This window comes from Pinus tabuliformis, chromosome 3_1 (genome assembly GCF_031772625.1).
Source record: "Pinus tabuliformis cultivar Carrire ecotype Pingquan chromosome 3_1, CPIR1, whole genome shotgun sequence".
Lineage (NCBI taxonomy): Eukaryota > Viridiplantae > Streptophyta > Pinopsida > Pinales > Pinaceae > Pinus > Pinus tabuliformis.
In genome coordinates, this window is record NC_142301.1 from 982644320 (window position 1) to 982657292 (window position 12973).

A 12973-nucleotide genomic window follows, 5' to 3' on the forward strand; every position below is an offset into this window, starting at 1 on the left:
AACCTGAAGACAACCTAAAACCACCCCCTTGCAAAAAGCAGCAAAATTTACCTATGTAACTCCTCTTCAAGAGTTATGCTACCCCTTGATCTTTCAAGGGATCCATTGTAACTTTGAATGAGAGTTTCTTCCCCTTGATTTATCAAGGGGTTCATTGTAACTCTTCCAAATCTCTATTCAATCCCTTATTCCACAAGGGATTCATTGTAACTTTGTTTTCAGTTTCTCTCCATCCCTTTATTCATAAGGGATTTTCTTCTTTCTCTTCACTTCAATCCCTTATTACACAAGGGATCTAATAAAGCATCATAGTTTTTCTTAGGAGTTAGGGGACTTTCCCCCTAAGCATCCCTCTTTCCCAATTGGGCACATTGTAATGTTTATGCTTTTGTGGTTTGCTTTCGTAGTTAGATCCAAAATTGACTTAAAATAGAATAATCACAAATGCTAATTGCAATCTAGTTTAGCCTCTCATTTCACTTGACCCCCTAATTTATAAGTTTCATTTCTAATGCTTAGAGTAGACTAATTGTAAATTTGTTTTAGCTAGATTTCATTTCACTGCTTTAGATTAGATCAATTTCATTAGCTATATTTCATTAATTAACCTCCAGCAAGTTCCAACGGCTTGTTGGTTGAAGTAGATTAACTAGGGACCCTTCCTCTTCTAAGACTTCTTATTCTGAGATTGGGGCCCCAATAAGGATAAGGCCTAAAGAGGAAGTTGATTTGTAACAAGTTCTAATTTTGCAATCACCTTTGCATGCTAGCACTCACACACTAAATTTACCTTAATTCAAGTGAGAACCTAACTTTAACTAAAACAAACCAAGAGGCACTTCAAAACATTTCAGCATCTCTTGTACTTCGTTATTGCCTTTACTTTTGAAGCAATTTTATCTTTGGGCATTTGCATTTCCAAGCACATCCTTTCAAGTACTCACTTTAAGCATTTATCTTTGAGCTATCATTTTCAAGGCATTTTACTTTCAAGTTGTTATCTTTACCTGGAGAATTTACTTTGACATTGGGCACTAGTCTTTACTTGCTATATATCTTATGCTTTGAAAACATTTTTCTTATTGATCCTTGTTGTTATATGTCTTGGGATAAATGATTATGGTGGTTTATGCTCATTGATTCTATCTACATGCTTTAAGTCATTGTTGTAATCTACAATTTGATGGTCGAATGTATCTTTGTCCATCTTAATTAACTCCTAGAACTAATATCTCTTTTTTCTAAAGCTTGCTAAGCCTTAGTTATTTCATAGAGTCCACCCCCATTAGTTTCGCTAGGAGTTAGCCTAGACTGAGGAGTTGAGATTTGAGTGACAATTGCTCAACTCGAAACTTGCCCCCAAGGCCACACCAAGTGGAGTTCAAGATTTTCTCCACATTAACCCAAGTATGGATTTAGGCAGCAACAAAGACTATTTCACAAATCCATAAATTCACCTTCAAAATTTCTTCGTTTTAACAAAGAAATTATGGCATTTTCCTTTGCAAAACTAAACCATTTTATAGGATCAGTTCCATCTTAATCTCCCCTAATTTTAGGTATTTCCATTAATTCTTATTTTAATAGTTGGGGTAGTCAAAACCCTCAACTTCCAACTTCACCCCTTCATAGTATCCATCCCAAATTGTTCCTAGTATTTTATCAATATGTTAATTTCTCTTTTAACCTTCCAATAGTTTTTGAATCAACTCTATCAGACCTTTCAATCAAAAGGCTATACCAATTTAAGATAACATAATGTTTTAAGCCCTAATTAGGGAACTGCTTTGTAGATTGACACTTTAACTAAGGTATCTACGAAATTGCTACTCAAATGAATCTAAAATTTTGATTTGTAACTATTGTTGTAAGATTCAAACCAATTCAACTCGAAACTAGTCAAACCATCAAAGTTGATAGGCCACCAAGTCAACTCGACTCAGGGGAGTCGTTTTGGCTGATTTGGTATCTATTTGATACCAAGTCAACCTGAATTGACCGAGTTTGTTCCTGACCAGCCAAGTCAACTTTTGAACCCATAAATGGATAGAGCAAGTAAAATTCAAAGTTTTTAGCATAAAAAACAAAATACAACTAGGATTGATGATCAAGTGGTAATTGGAGATTTGCAAATGATCATTCAAAACATGGTGAAAAAAACATTGACGAAAGACAACAAACTAAGGAACATAGGCCATAATGCAATCCTTCTCTTCTGTTTGTTTCTATCACATCCTGAGAAGGCGCAATAATGAAGCGGATAGGTTAGCCAATGAGGGCTCGAAGTTGCAGGCGAGTGTCCTAGTTCAAAATGGGCATCCAAGTTTAAACCCCATCCCATAGCATTGCTATACAATAAAAAATATTAAAAGGTGGCAGGGGAGGTTCATACTATACGTGGCCTCCCATCCCCAAAGTATACATGCACTGCTCAATCATATAAGGAGGACCTTAGTCCATCCTAAGTGCAGAGTAGTGGGAAGACTTAAGTCGCAGTAAGAAGAAGAGCAGGGGGCGTTAATGCATAGGCAACCAATGTTGCCAATCTATAAGGTGTGCAATAAGGGAGCTCGGCTACCATCTATGATGGTAGGCCAAGCTGTGACAAGACTTAGCCTGGAAAAAATTAGTAATTCACCTCAGATGAGGCATCTTCCTTTCAAGTCTGAATTGATGGGTAATTGGTGCGGCCTTAGAGAGGTTTATTTCAATTTGGGAGCAATCCATTGTTATGCCATTATGCTCGGTAGTATCTGGAGTGGTGCCTAGGACAAACTCCTCAGAGCAACTGTCGCTTTCGGGCACTCAATCCTGGACAATTGCTGGTGGCAGAAGGGAGCAATTATAATTTGTAAAGGTGACGCACAGTGGGCTTGCATTGATCTGTTATAGGTTGGTACTAGTCAAAATCCTTTGTGTATTATCAAATTCAAATGTGCAAGGCCAAAGTGGTTGAGGGTTGTCCCAGAATTATAGTGCTAAAATCAAACTTTAATTATGGGGAAACTCTAATAATTCTGGGTGCATATCTCCAAGTGTATCCTCTTTCAATTGTGAATAGTTATATTGACTGCCTAATATTCTATCCCCGGCATATTAAGGAGTGGAAGATTGCTGCTACAATATAATGTCAGTGGAAACAATGATGGAAAACAGGTCATAAACACAGAACAAATGATGAGCTGGATAGCCTGCACCAGCAAGTGGAGGAATTGAGAGCTCTCATCAAAACGATGAAGCTCCACCCCCCCTCACCCTCCCCCACTATATATAGCACAGACAGTTCTGAAAATAAGACAAATTTTGACTTGAACGTGCCCCTTCTAGATGAGGGAAATACTGAAACACAGTCTAAAGGATTTATATAATCTGTTTTTTCTTTATGTTTTGTAAATTTTGCAAAATCTTACAAGTCTTTTGGAAAGTTTCCACTTCCAAAAACCCTTCGCATATCAGGCAAGTATACCAGCAGGTAGACATAATAGGTGACAGTTTAGAAGAGGCCCTAGCCTCATCTGATCTTGGTTTAAAGGCAATTGTAATCTCCTGATGTACAGGCTGCAACCCAGGTGCAGAATTGTTGCTATAATAAAAAATTCTCATCACTGTTAAAAAAAAGGTGTAGAGTTGAGGATCTTCCATTTCAATACCAAATGTTATGAACCCAATGCATAAATAAATAAGAAAAAAAAGCATACAGTGTACACGATGGAGCACAACTCCCAAAGTGATAATAGTGATGAGTTACACAACAATTCCTTATTCGTTGGGAGAACCTCCTATGAATAACCCAAGTACATCCACATATCCAAATCATATGTCCATGTCTAAAATAATGACTTATTTAACCTCTATACATACATATTCTCACTCATTGCATATGTTGCCTCCCAATTAGGTTGACCCCTATTACATATATATTAAACCCCATATATAGCCCCATTAAGGTCATAACAAAATTCAAAAGTTCATGCAAATTCTCCAAATATCTAAAGGTTATGAGAGTTGCATCAATGTGGTATGAAAATGTTTAAGGCCTCGCACTGAGGACATTGAAAACATTATCATGTCAAACCTATGAGACCAAAAAACATTACAAATGGAAAAGGATCAAAGTCACAGCAGATTCTCGTGAGACTTTTTGAAGACTACAGGGGACCATGCTCAATTAACTATATATCTGTAACATACCCATCTACCTTCCCTTGACAAGCAGGATGCTGAACTTCAGAATTTCTTCCATTCATTAGTGTCAATGTTCACTATAATTCCAAGGGGGCCTCCCACAACTCAGCATAGATTTCTAATACATATACAAGTGGAATTTTAAATGCACAAATAGAAATCTTATATGAAAAATATGAACAATCACAATTCAACTAAGTGTATCAATGCACGACATGCATATATAGAGCCACTGAAATTCCACATATTGTACTTTCATTTCCAATTATGATCCATGTCCAAAGTTCATACCAGAGTCCATTCAATATTCTCATTTCAAAATACACACATTGATATAAATCATATAGACCTTGGCAAATCTCATTAAACATGAGCAGAATAAACTGCATTCACGTATCCTTATCAAATTGTGTATTAAATATTTAATGAACAACATCCAATCCATTCCAGACAGGCGTATCAAATATAGTAAAGACAAGCAAGAATATAATTATACAGAGAGATAAGAATACTTAATTAAATTGTCAATATCAACTCATTGCACTGGAGCAAATTACCACCCAACCATAGTCTGATAGTCATCTAGAACAAATACAATCCTTTAGCAAAACAATGAGGCAACAAAGGAGAAAGGACTACCTACATATCTTTATCTTTATCTTTAGAATCATGACCCACTCACAGTGTCGCATGACTTGGCGATGAAAAAAACTACCATGACTTCCTGTGTTGCAAAACACAAATTCCTCAACCAACACTTTATCAAACATTGGACCCTTCTTTAGAAACCACTCTCTAACTTAGACTTAGGCAATCCCTTTTGCCAATATGCTTCCTCCAGAATCAATTTTTTTTTGCCAGGTCACCATTCTGGCATGAATTGTCCAAGCTGTTATTCTTCTCCTGGGAGATCTTATTCAATAGTGCAGTGTACCAAACTCCTCTTCCAAGGCATCCACTAGCAAGTTCAGGCAAAGCTTTGGCTTCTAGGAGACAAGAGCAATAACGGCTTATTGCATCCTCCCTTCCCTAGCCTCAAAGCTCACTTTTTCATTTCCTTCAATTCATGAGTGCTAGCTCTCCATTTAGCCTCTGTGTTCTTAACAATCTATAAAGTATGGGGAAATTGGTCAAGTGAGAGCCGAGAGAGAAAATAGTCACCGTGTCTAAGCCATAAAAACTTAGAAAGAGGAATGGATAGGAAATCAAAAGAATCCCAAAAGTTTTACCAAAATGGGTGGACTAATCCATGGTGACAAGTGGTTGCATTTAATTCCCAAAGAAAAACCTCTCTTGGTTGCTCCAAGGATGCCTTGTTGGATCATAACCAATCAAGAGTGCAAGGTTAGTCTACCTTGACGAGCTCCCAGCTAGCCCCGAGTCACTCTTGTTGGAACATAACCAATCAAAGCTACAAAATTAATCTACTTGACTAGCTCCCAGCTAGCTATAGGAACAAACTAACTATCACAGCTGGCTACAAACCAAGCTAAAAAACAAAATAACTACCTTGCATGCTATAAACCCAGAAAAAGAGAAAAATAACTACTTGGCTGGCTACAACCAAACCAAGGAACAAAATAACTACTTGACCACCTACAACCAACTGAACAAACAAAAAAATTCCTTTCTAGCTACGAACCAAGTCACAAGACAAAATAACTACCTTGAAGGGAAGCATGCCAAAGTCTTCCTTATTTCGACAAGGGACAGCCTACCTGATTAGCTCGAACTAGCTCTATGTCATCCTCATTTGGTTAAGGATTCCCAGCCTGACTAACTCCAAGAGCTCTAGGTCTTCCTTATTTGATCAAGGGATCATCTACCTCACTAGCTCCAACTAGCTCTAGGTCTTCCTTCTTGGCTAAAACCAAGCCAAGGATACATAATAAATACCTTGTCGGCTACAACCAAGCCAAGAAAACACGTGAATGAAAGACAAAGCTCTTATTATCATATCTCAAATATCAATACCTGGAAATACCTGGAAATACCTAGCTATACAGTGTCCAGTAAGTGTCAAAACAGGGGCCACCTCATTCTTATTCACATGTCCAATAATCCACATCACATCACATTAAGAAGGAATGTAACAAAAGATGTACCATAATAACAACATCCATGTGCATATACACACATACATATATACATATTTTAATAACATAATGTGTATATATAGAAATGATATACCCACACCTAACCAAACATTTCTCACATGTGATATCAATTTAAGCATTTTCATACACATATACATTTTTATAAGATAATGTATGTAAATAGAATCGATGTATACACACCTAACCAAACATTTCTCACATGTGCTAGCAATTTAAGCATTTGCGTACACAAGCACAACTACTAATTGTAAGAAGCATAAGGCTTTGTCAAAAACACAACATGAGTTGGGGTAAACATAACCTCTTTAATTATAGGTGCCCTTCCAAAAATATAGAAGCTCATCAAAATATAGTTGTATAGGACACCATCAACTATATGAGTTTGGTGCCATGATCATTCCTCAAAACTTTGTAGCTCTCGCTTGTTATATCTCACAATGTTTCACAATGCTCTTGATCGTGGGGTATGCAAGGTGCCTTATCTTTGTGTATCTCAGTGTGAAGGTTGTTAATAATCTCAGCCTTCTTTAGACAATATATAGCAAATATGTCCCCACAATTAAAACATATGACTAGCTTTCTCTTAGTCGTGTCAACAATATATGCTTTGCTTTGAGAGAGATGATTTATCAGTGGCAAATTCTGGTTTTGCCTAGAGAAAGAAGGCTTGTATTCCTTTTTCCACTTCTCCTGTTCCTCTTTGCCCCTAGATTTCCAACTCTCATGGAATTCTTGCTTTCGTCTGGAGTGATCTTCACAATACTTGGATTTCTGCACAACCACTTCCCATGTTTGAGGCTCTGTAATCTCGATTTGATTCTTCTGCTGCAAGTGTTAAATCACTTCAAGATGATGAAGATGAAAATGTAGTCCTGCCAAGCTTGCCAAAAAAAAAGATTACTAATTAAATTTAAATATGAAAATACCTTGAAAGTTCCATCAACTTTCTCTCCTACTCATACACAAGCCTCATCCCATGTCTGAGCTCATGAAACTCATTGACCTCTTCTGACAGTAATGATCAGAAGGATATTTTGTCCAAAATACCTCTTGAATTGCTTCCATGCAATTTTCCTATCCTTAAATCACTTCACTTGGCGCTCCAGCCATAAGAATGCATTACAAATCAGATTGTAGATGGCAACTCTGGTCTTCATGTTCTCTGAAGAATCATGGAGTTGAAAATACTCATGAATTCCCAACATCCAAGACTTGGCTTCTTGGCTAGTCTTGATATTTCCATCAAATGTGGAAAGATTCCCCTTCCGAAACTCCTACAAATTATTCCAATGGTGCCTCTTACCCCTATGGCTGCTTTTGTAGGATTGTGGGTTGCTCAATGGTTCTTCAGAAATATAAGATTCACTTGTGGAAGAATCTGCGGGAGGCTGATGATATGTATCATCATGTTATGACCTCCTTGATTCCATGAGAACTTTGATAAAGGATACCATCTAGAACTGCTTCTACCCACATTCGTATGGTTAGATCTTTACTTTTGTTGCAGCGGCTTCTATATTCCAGTCATACTCAGAAGCAATTGGGTATTTATTTAGTTGTGCTCCTCTTGAGCTCTAATTAGCCTCTTATTGTCCACTCTATAGCTTTCGACTTACCCATAGGCTCCTCCTGGTTTCTACTATGTTCTGATATTCTTCTTCGTTATGGTGTCTACTGAACTCCAATTCAGCATCTCCAGCATTCAAGTCTGCGCCAAAGGTATTTTCTTCATCCCCGATTCTTGAACATTTTGCTCTGAAATCTGGCCCGGAGGCCTTTGCTCAGAGCCTTTAAAGACTCCTTCCCCTTAGATCTTACATGCACAGTCTTAATACCTTCTTATGGGTGCAATATATAGGCACTATCTTGCACCATGAACTTAACCACTATTCGACTTGTATGCCTCCCATGCTATTTGTCTGGGAATGCAGCCTGGAGGCCTGTACTGTAAGCTTTATTGTTGCACCTCTTCCAAGCTTATGTGCACTATCCAAGGTCCGACCTCCATGTGGTAACTCAAGTTTGACACTATGCCATTTTTCCATCATGCTCTTCAACTTTCCTTTCCCTGAGTCCTTTAAACAAAACCCTTCGGCTGGAATTTCCACAAAGCTTGTTCCTCCTAAAGTTCTAGGTTGTCCAATGCACACCATGACTTGAAAAATCTCAATGTCTCGTAAATTTGATTAATCTGATGGATTTCAGTCATTCCTGCAGTAGTCCGTCCAACGTCAATGGTTTCTGTCAAATGACAAATTTTAGCACTTAATAAAATTTGTAGAAACTTTCTGTTCTGACCTATTGTATTCTGTTAGGTTTGATCATCTGGATTCTGGCCTCTTGACAACTACAAGTTAATACTCCCCTCTTTTCTATTACTGATCTTATGCAATTCCAATAAATTTCATCAAATCTGTTCTACAAACCAATAACCATTGGGATCCCTCTATATTGGTCATTAAAACCATTATTAAGTTATGCCCATCGGATTGAAGAACATTTCACACTTTTGGTGAAAATCATATCTGTGAACACGTAAATTTTGCCGAGAAGGCCTCAGTGCCGAACCTTGCTCTGATACCCCTCTATCACGTAACCATCTGCCTTTCCTTGGATAGCAGGGCACTGCACTCAAGAAATTTATTACATTTACCAATGGGAGCTCCCCACAGTGCAACACAGATTTCTAATGAATATAAATGTGAAATTTTAAATGCACAAATAGAAATCCTATGCAGGCAATATGACAGTCACAGTTCAGCTAATTGTCTCTGCACACAAGCATATATGAATCCAACCAAATTCGATCCATTATCCTTTTCATTTCCAGTTATAACTCATACCCAAAGTTTATAGCAGAGTCTGTTCAATAGTCCCATTTAAAAACACACACATGGACAACTCATATAAACATTGATAAATCTTATTAAACATGAGCAACATTAATAGCACTCCATATCCTTATCAAAATATGAAGTAAATGTTTAATGAACAACATTCAATCCATAACCAGACAGACATATTAAACAGGGTAAATACAAGAGAGATAAAACAACTGTACAGAGAGATAGGAATACTTATGTTATTTAAAGTTGTCCACATTAGTTAGCTGTGTAAGAGCAATATAACACCCAGCCACGGGCCTCCAACATGGGCACCACCCGCAAGACAAACTATAAAGCGATAAGAGTGAACACACTGCATAAAGGTCTTTTTATCTGTTGTCATGAACCACCCACCGTACCGAATGACTCAACCATGACCAATAACTACTGCGAGTCACCATGTTGCAGACTCACTCAGATTTCTCAACTAGGTCTTGATCAAACCCTCGAGCCCTTCTTTAACAACACTCCCTACATCAAGCTCGTACAACCATTATGTTGATACGCTCCCTTGAGAATCATTCATTTGCTAAATTACAATTCTGGCAAGAGGGTGCAAGATACTAAACTTCTTATTGGGGATCTGATTCAGTGATGCACCCTTCCGAACTCCTCTGCCAGGGACTGGCAAGTTCAGGAAATACTTTGGCTTCAAGATTCAAGATCCAACATGTGTTTAGTATTTATGACAGATTACAAAGTTCCTTCCCCAGCCTCAAAGCTCACTACAACAATTTCGTTTCCTTCAGACCCTTGAGCGCTAGTTCTCCACTGTTTGCTCAGCACTCCCAATAGTTTGTACAGTATGTGGAAATCGGTTCCAATCATAACCCACAGAGAAAATAGTAAACATCTTTGAGTCTCAAAAAGAGGTAATGAACAACCAAGAATGGATAGCAAAATGGAAGACGCCCAAAGGGTTTCCCAAAAAACGTAGAACAATCCATGGTGGCATATGGTATCGATTAATTCCCAAAAGATAAGAACCTCCTCACTTCGCATCTTGCTGCATCATAGCCCTCTCTACTCCTATTAGTTATTTTTTGTTATTTTTTGGATTTATTGTATTATCTTTTTTCTCGTGCTGAAACATTATTACATATATCAACTTTTCAAAGTATGTAAAGAGATTGACTCTTGTTTTCCGGTGGGACCTTTGCCTTTGGCTCCCATTAAGGAGTCAAGAATCTTTACATCACAAGAGTGATACCATTGATGATGCTTATTTATTGGGCGGTAGATAATGGAGCAATATTTCCATCTCAACACACAAATAATCTGATCAGCGTAATTTTAAAAGGTTGGTCAAAATCAGGGTAATATAAGTTTTTGTTTGCCAAAACCTTTTGGGAAAAGGATATGTTAAAGGATATCATAGTACCTTTGTTACAAAAAGCTCTTTTGGAAAACACATTACACCATTTTTTTAATATTTTGATTTGAAAAAGTTTAGGACCCAAAATTTTAAACACAATTTCATGCCCATTGAACATCTATGTTTCACGGTTCACCATAGCTTGAGAGCGTTACCACAATGATAATAAGCTGTGGGATATATTACAAACCTTTTAAAATAAAAAATATGTAATGTGTGTGTGAGAGAGAGATTTTAAGACATTTTTGTTTTAACTAGCTTTAAGGAATACTTTCTCATATTTGTGATAAAATGTTTAGTAAACTTATCACTATAAATTAGAAAACCTCACCTAAAAAGATTCAACCTTGACCTCCTAAACTACTTATAGAAAGAAAAAAATGTATACATATATATATAAACCACTTAAAAAATGTATGCATAACATGTGAAATATATTGTAGAATTTTCAAATTAGAGGAGCCACAAAAAAGTTTCGACTCCCCACCACCATTGGCCAATATTTTGTGGTCATATATGTCTCCAAGGACGAAAAGAACATTACTTTCCAGGGTCAAAACGTGTAAAATATAACTATGATGGTAAGATGAAGTTTCGACTGTCCACTACCATTGGCCAATTTTTTGTGGTCATATATTGTGTCCAAGGACCAAAAGAACAATACTTTCCAGGGTGAAAACGTGTAAAATATAACTATGATGATAAAATTGCTCCAAGTCCTGAGATCAGTGTCAGATATTGCAGAAACTTCCTTTAGGGTGGAAAGTATATGTGTTTGTTATTGTTGAATTGTATAAATGCCAACATTTATAGCCTAAGAAAAAGAAACAGAACGAGGCAATGAATTGAGTAAATATCATGACACTACAGTTACGCAATTGTCTTGAAATACCCTGCTGTATTCATATGAGTCTAGCAATAATTTGCTGATATTGCCATAAGAATTAGAAGTATTCATTGGCAAGAGCTGCAAATATCAACAGTATGGCACCGGGGATCCATCTAAAGTTTACAACAATGGACATGAGAAATAAGAGCACAAGGTATATCACAATCCTTTCAAAACTGCGTGAGCTGATCTCCTCATCCTGTATATCATCCTCTTTCTCATTCTCAGGAATTTGTTTTGTAACCCCAATGCAGTATGGCTTCAAAAGAGCTCTGGCATTGTCACTGTGACCAACCTTCTCAAATTTCTCTGTAGCATCTCCTCCTGGATATCCAGTATATGGGGCATATATCCCATCAGACTCTCTCTTAACATCCTGATTTCAGACTGATACATTCCCTACGTCACCTGCTTGCATGAAAACGCAGCTTTCTCACCTGAAGCATTCAGAAGAATGTCATATCCACCAGGATGCTCGTGAATATAATCTGACACATCATAGACCTGCACAAAAGTGAGTGTCAAAATATCTGTATATGGGATCAAGTACAGTCCACTTTTTTGTTATAGTCAAAATATCTGGATATCGTATCAAGTACAGTCCAATACAGTTAATCAATGAAGCCCTGCCCCAAATTTTAACAAATGTTCTTCATTTGATCTAACTGTTCTATACAACAAATTTGAAGGAAATAGTAAAAACCAAAAAATTTACTTCAAGTAGTTTTTTTGGTAGTTTGAATAGCAGTGTTAGTTTCCGAAATTGATAGTAGTTTGTACTATGAATGTAATTGTGCCAAGATAGATATATCAAGGCAGCCTGAGAGATGGGTGGAGTGGGTTGTATCATGTATGCAATGTGCGTCATTTTCTTTTTGATAAATAAAATATCTTGCCTTGCCCATTCGATGTTTGCTTGACACAATGTCAAGGTTTTACAATGTAAAATTCATGTTGTATGGGTTATTCATCATTTGTATCATTATTTCTCTGCTGTTAATATTTTATATAGGCTGCAAATACCTACAAGTGGTATCAAAGCCAAGGACACAAGCAAAGGGCGAGTTCTGGATGTGAAGTCGTGACCCACCTGCTCACTAATCTCCAAATCTATACAGAGGTCTGTTTTGCCCAGTGACGCAAAAGAGGAGCAGCAGGTCAAGCGGGTTTGTTCGTGCCCAGTGACACAGAAGAGGAGTGGCAGGTCAAGCAGATTTGTTCGTGCCTTCTGACACAGAAGAGGAGCAACAGGTCAAGCTGATTTATTTGTAGCTGGTGACATAGAAAAGGAGCGGCAAATCAAGTGGATTTAATCATTGTTTTCAGTCCTGTGATGCTGAGGAGCCGCAGAACTGTAGCCAGGTTATTCGATCGCGGAGAGAAATTTTTTCTGAAGGCACAGTGCCTATGGAGCGGTAGTCTCGGATTTTGTAACCTTAGCCGTTGTTGCAGAGGACCGTTGTTGTCATTGCAAAGGTGGAGCTCTGAAGATGTCCAAGGGCACATTGATGATACCATTATG

General features: G+C 37.5%; 1 protein-coding gene across 3 annotated transcripts in view; it reads right to left on the bottom strand.

Annotated features, from left to right (window-relative positions):
• Positions 1 to 11245: 11245 nt before the first annotated feature.
• The window catches only part of LOC149191131 (uncharacterized), a 29529-nt gene continuing 27801 nt past the window's right edge, over positions 11246 to 12973 (bottom strand). For all 3 annotated transcript variants that reach the window (XM_089413505.1, XM_089413506.1, XM_089413507.1), the window contains 2 exons: positions 11889 to 11955; positions 11246 to 11775 (listed from right to left, as the gene is read on the bottom strand). In XM_089413505.1, the coding sequence (XP_089269631.1) occupies positions 11507 to 11775; positions 11889 to 11955 (336 nt within the window). In that variant the 3' untranslated portion in view covers positions 11246 to 11506. The remainder of the gene's footprint in view (positions 11776 to 11888; positions 11956 to 12973) is intronic.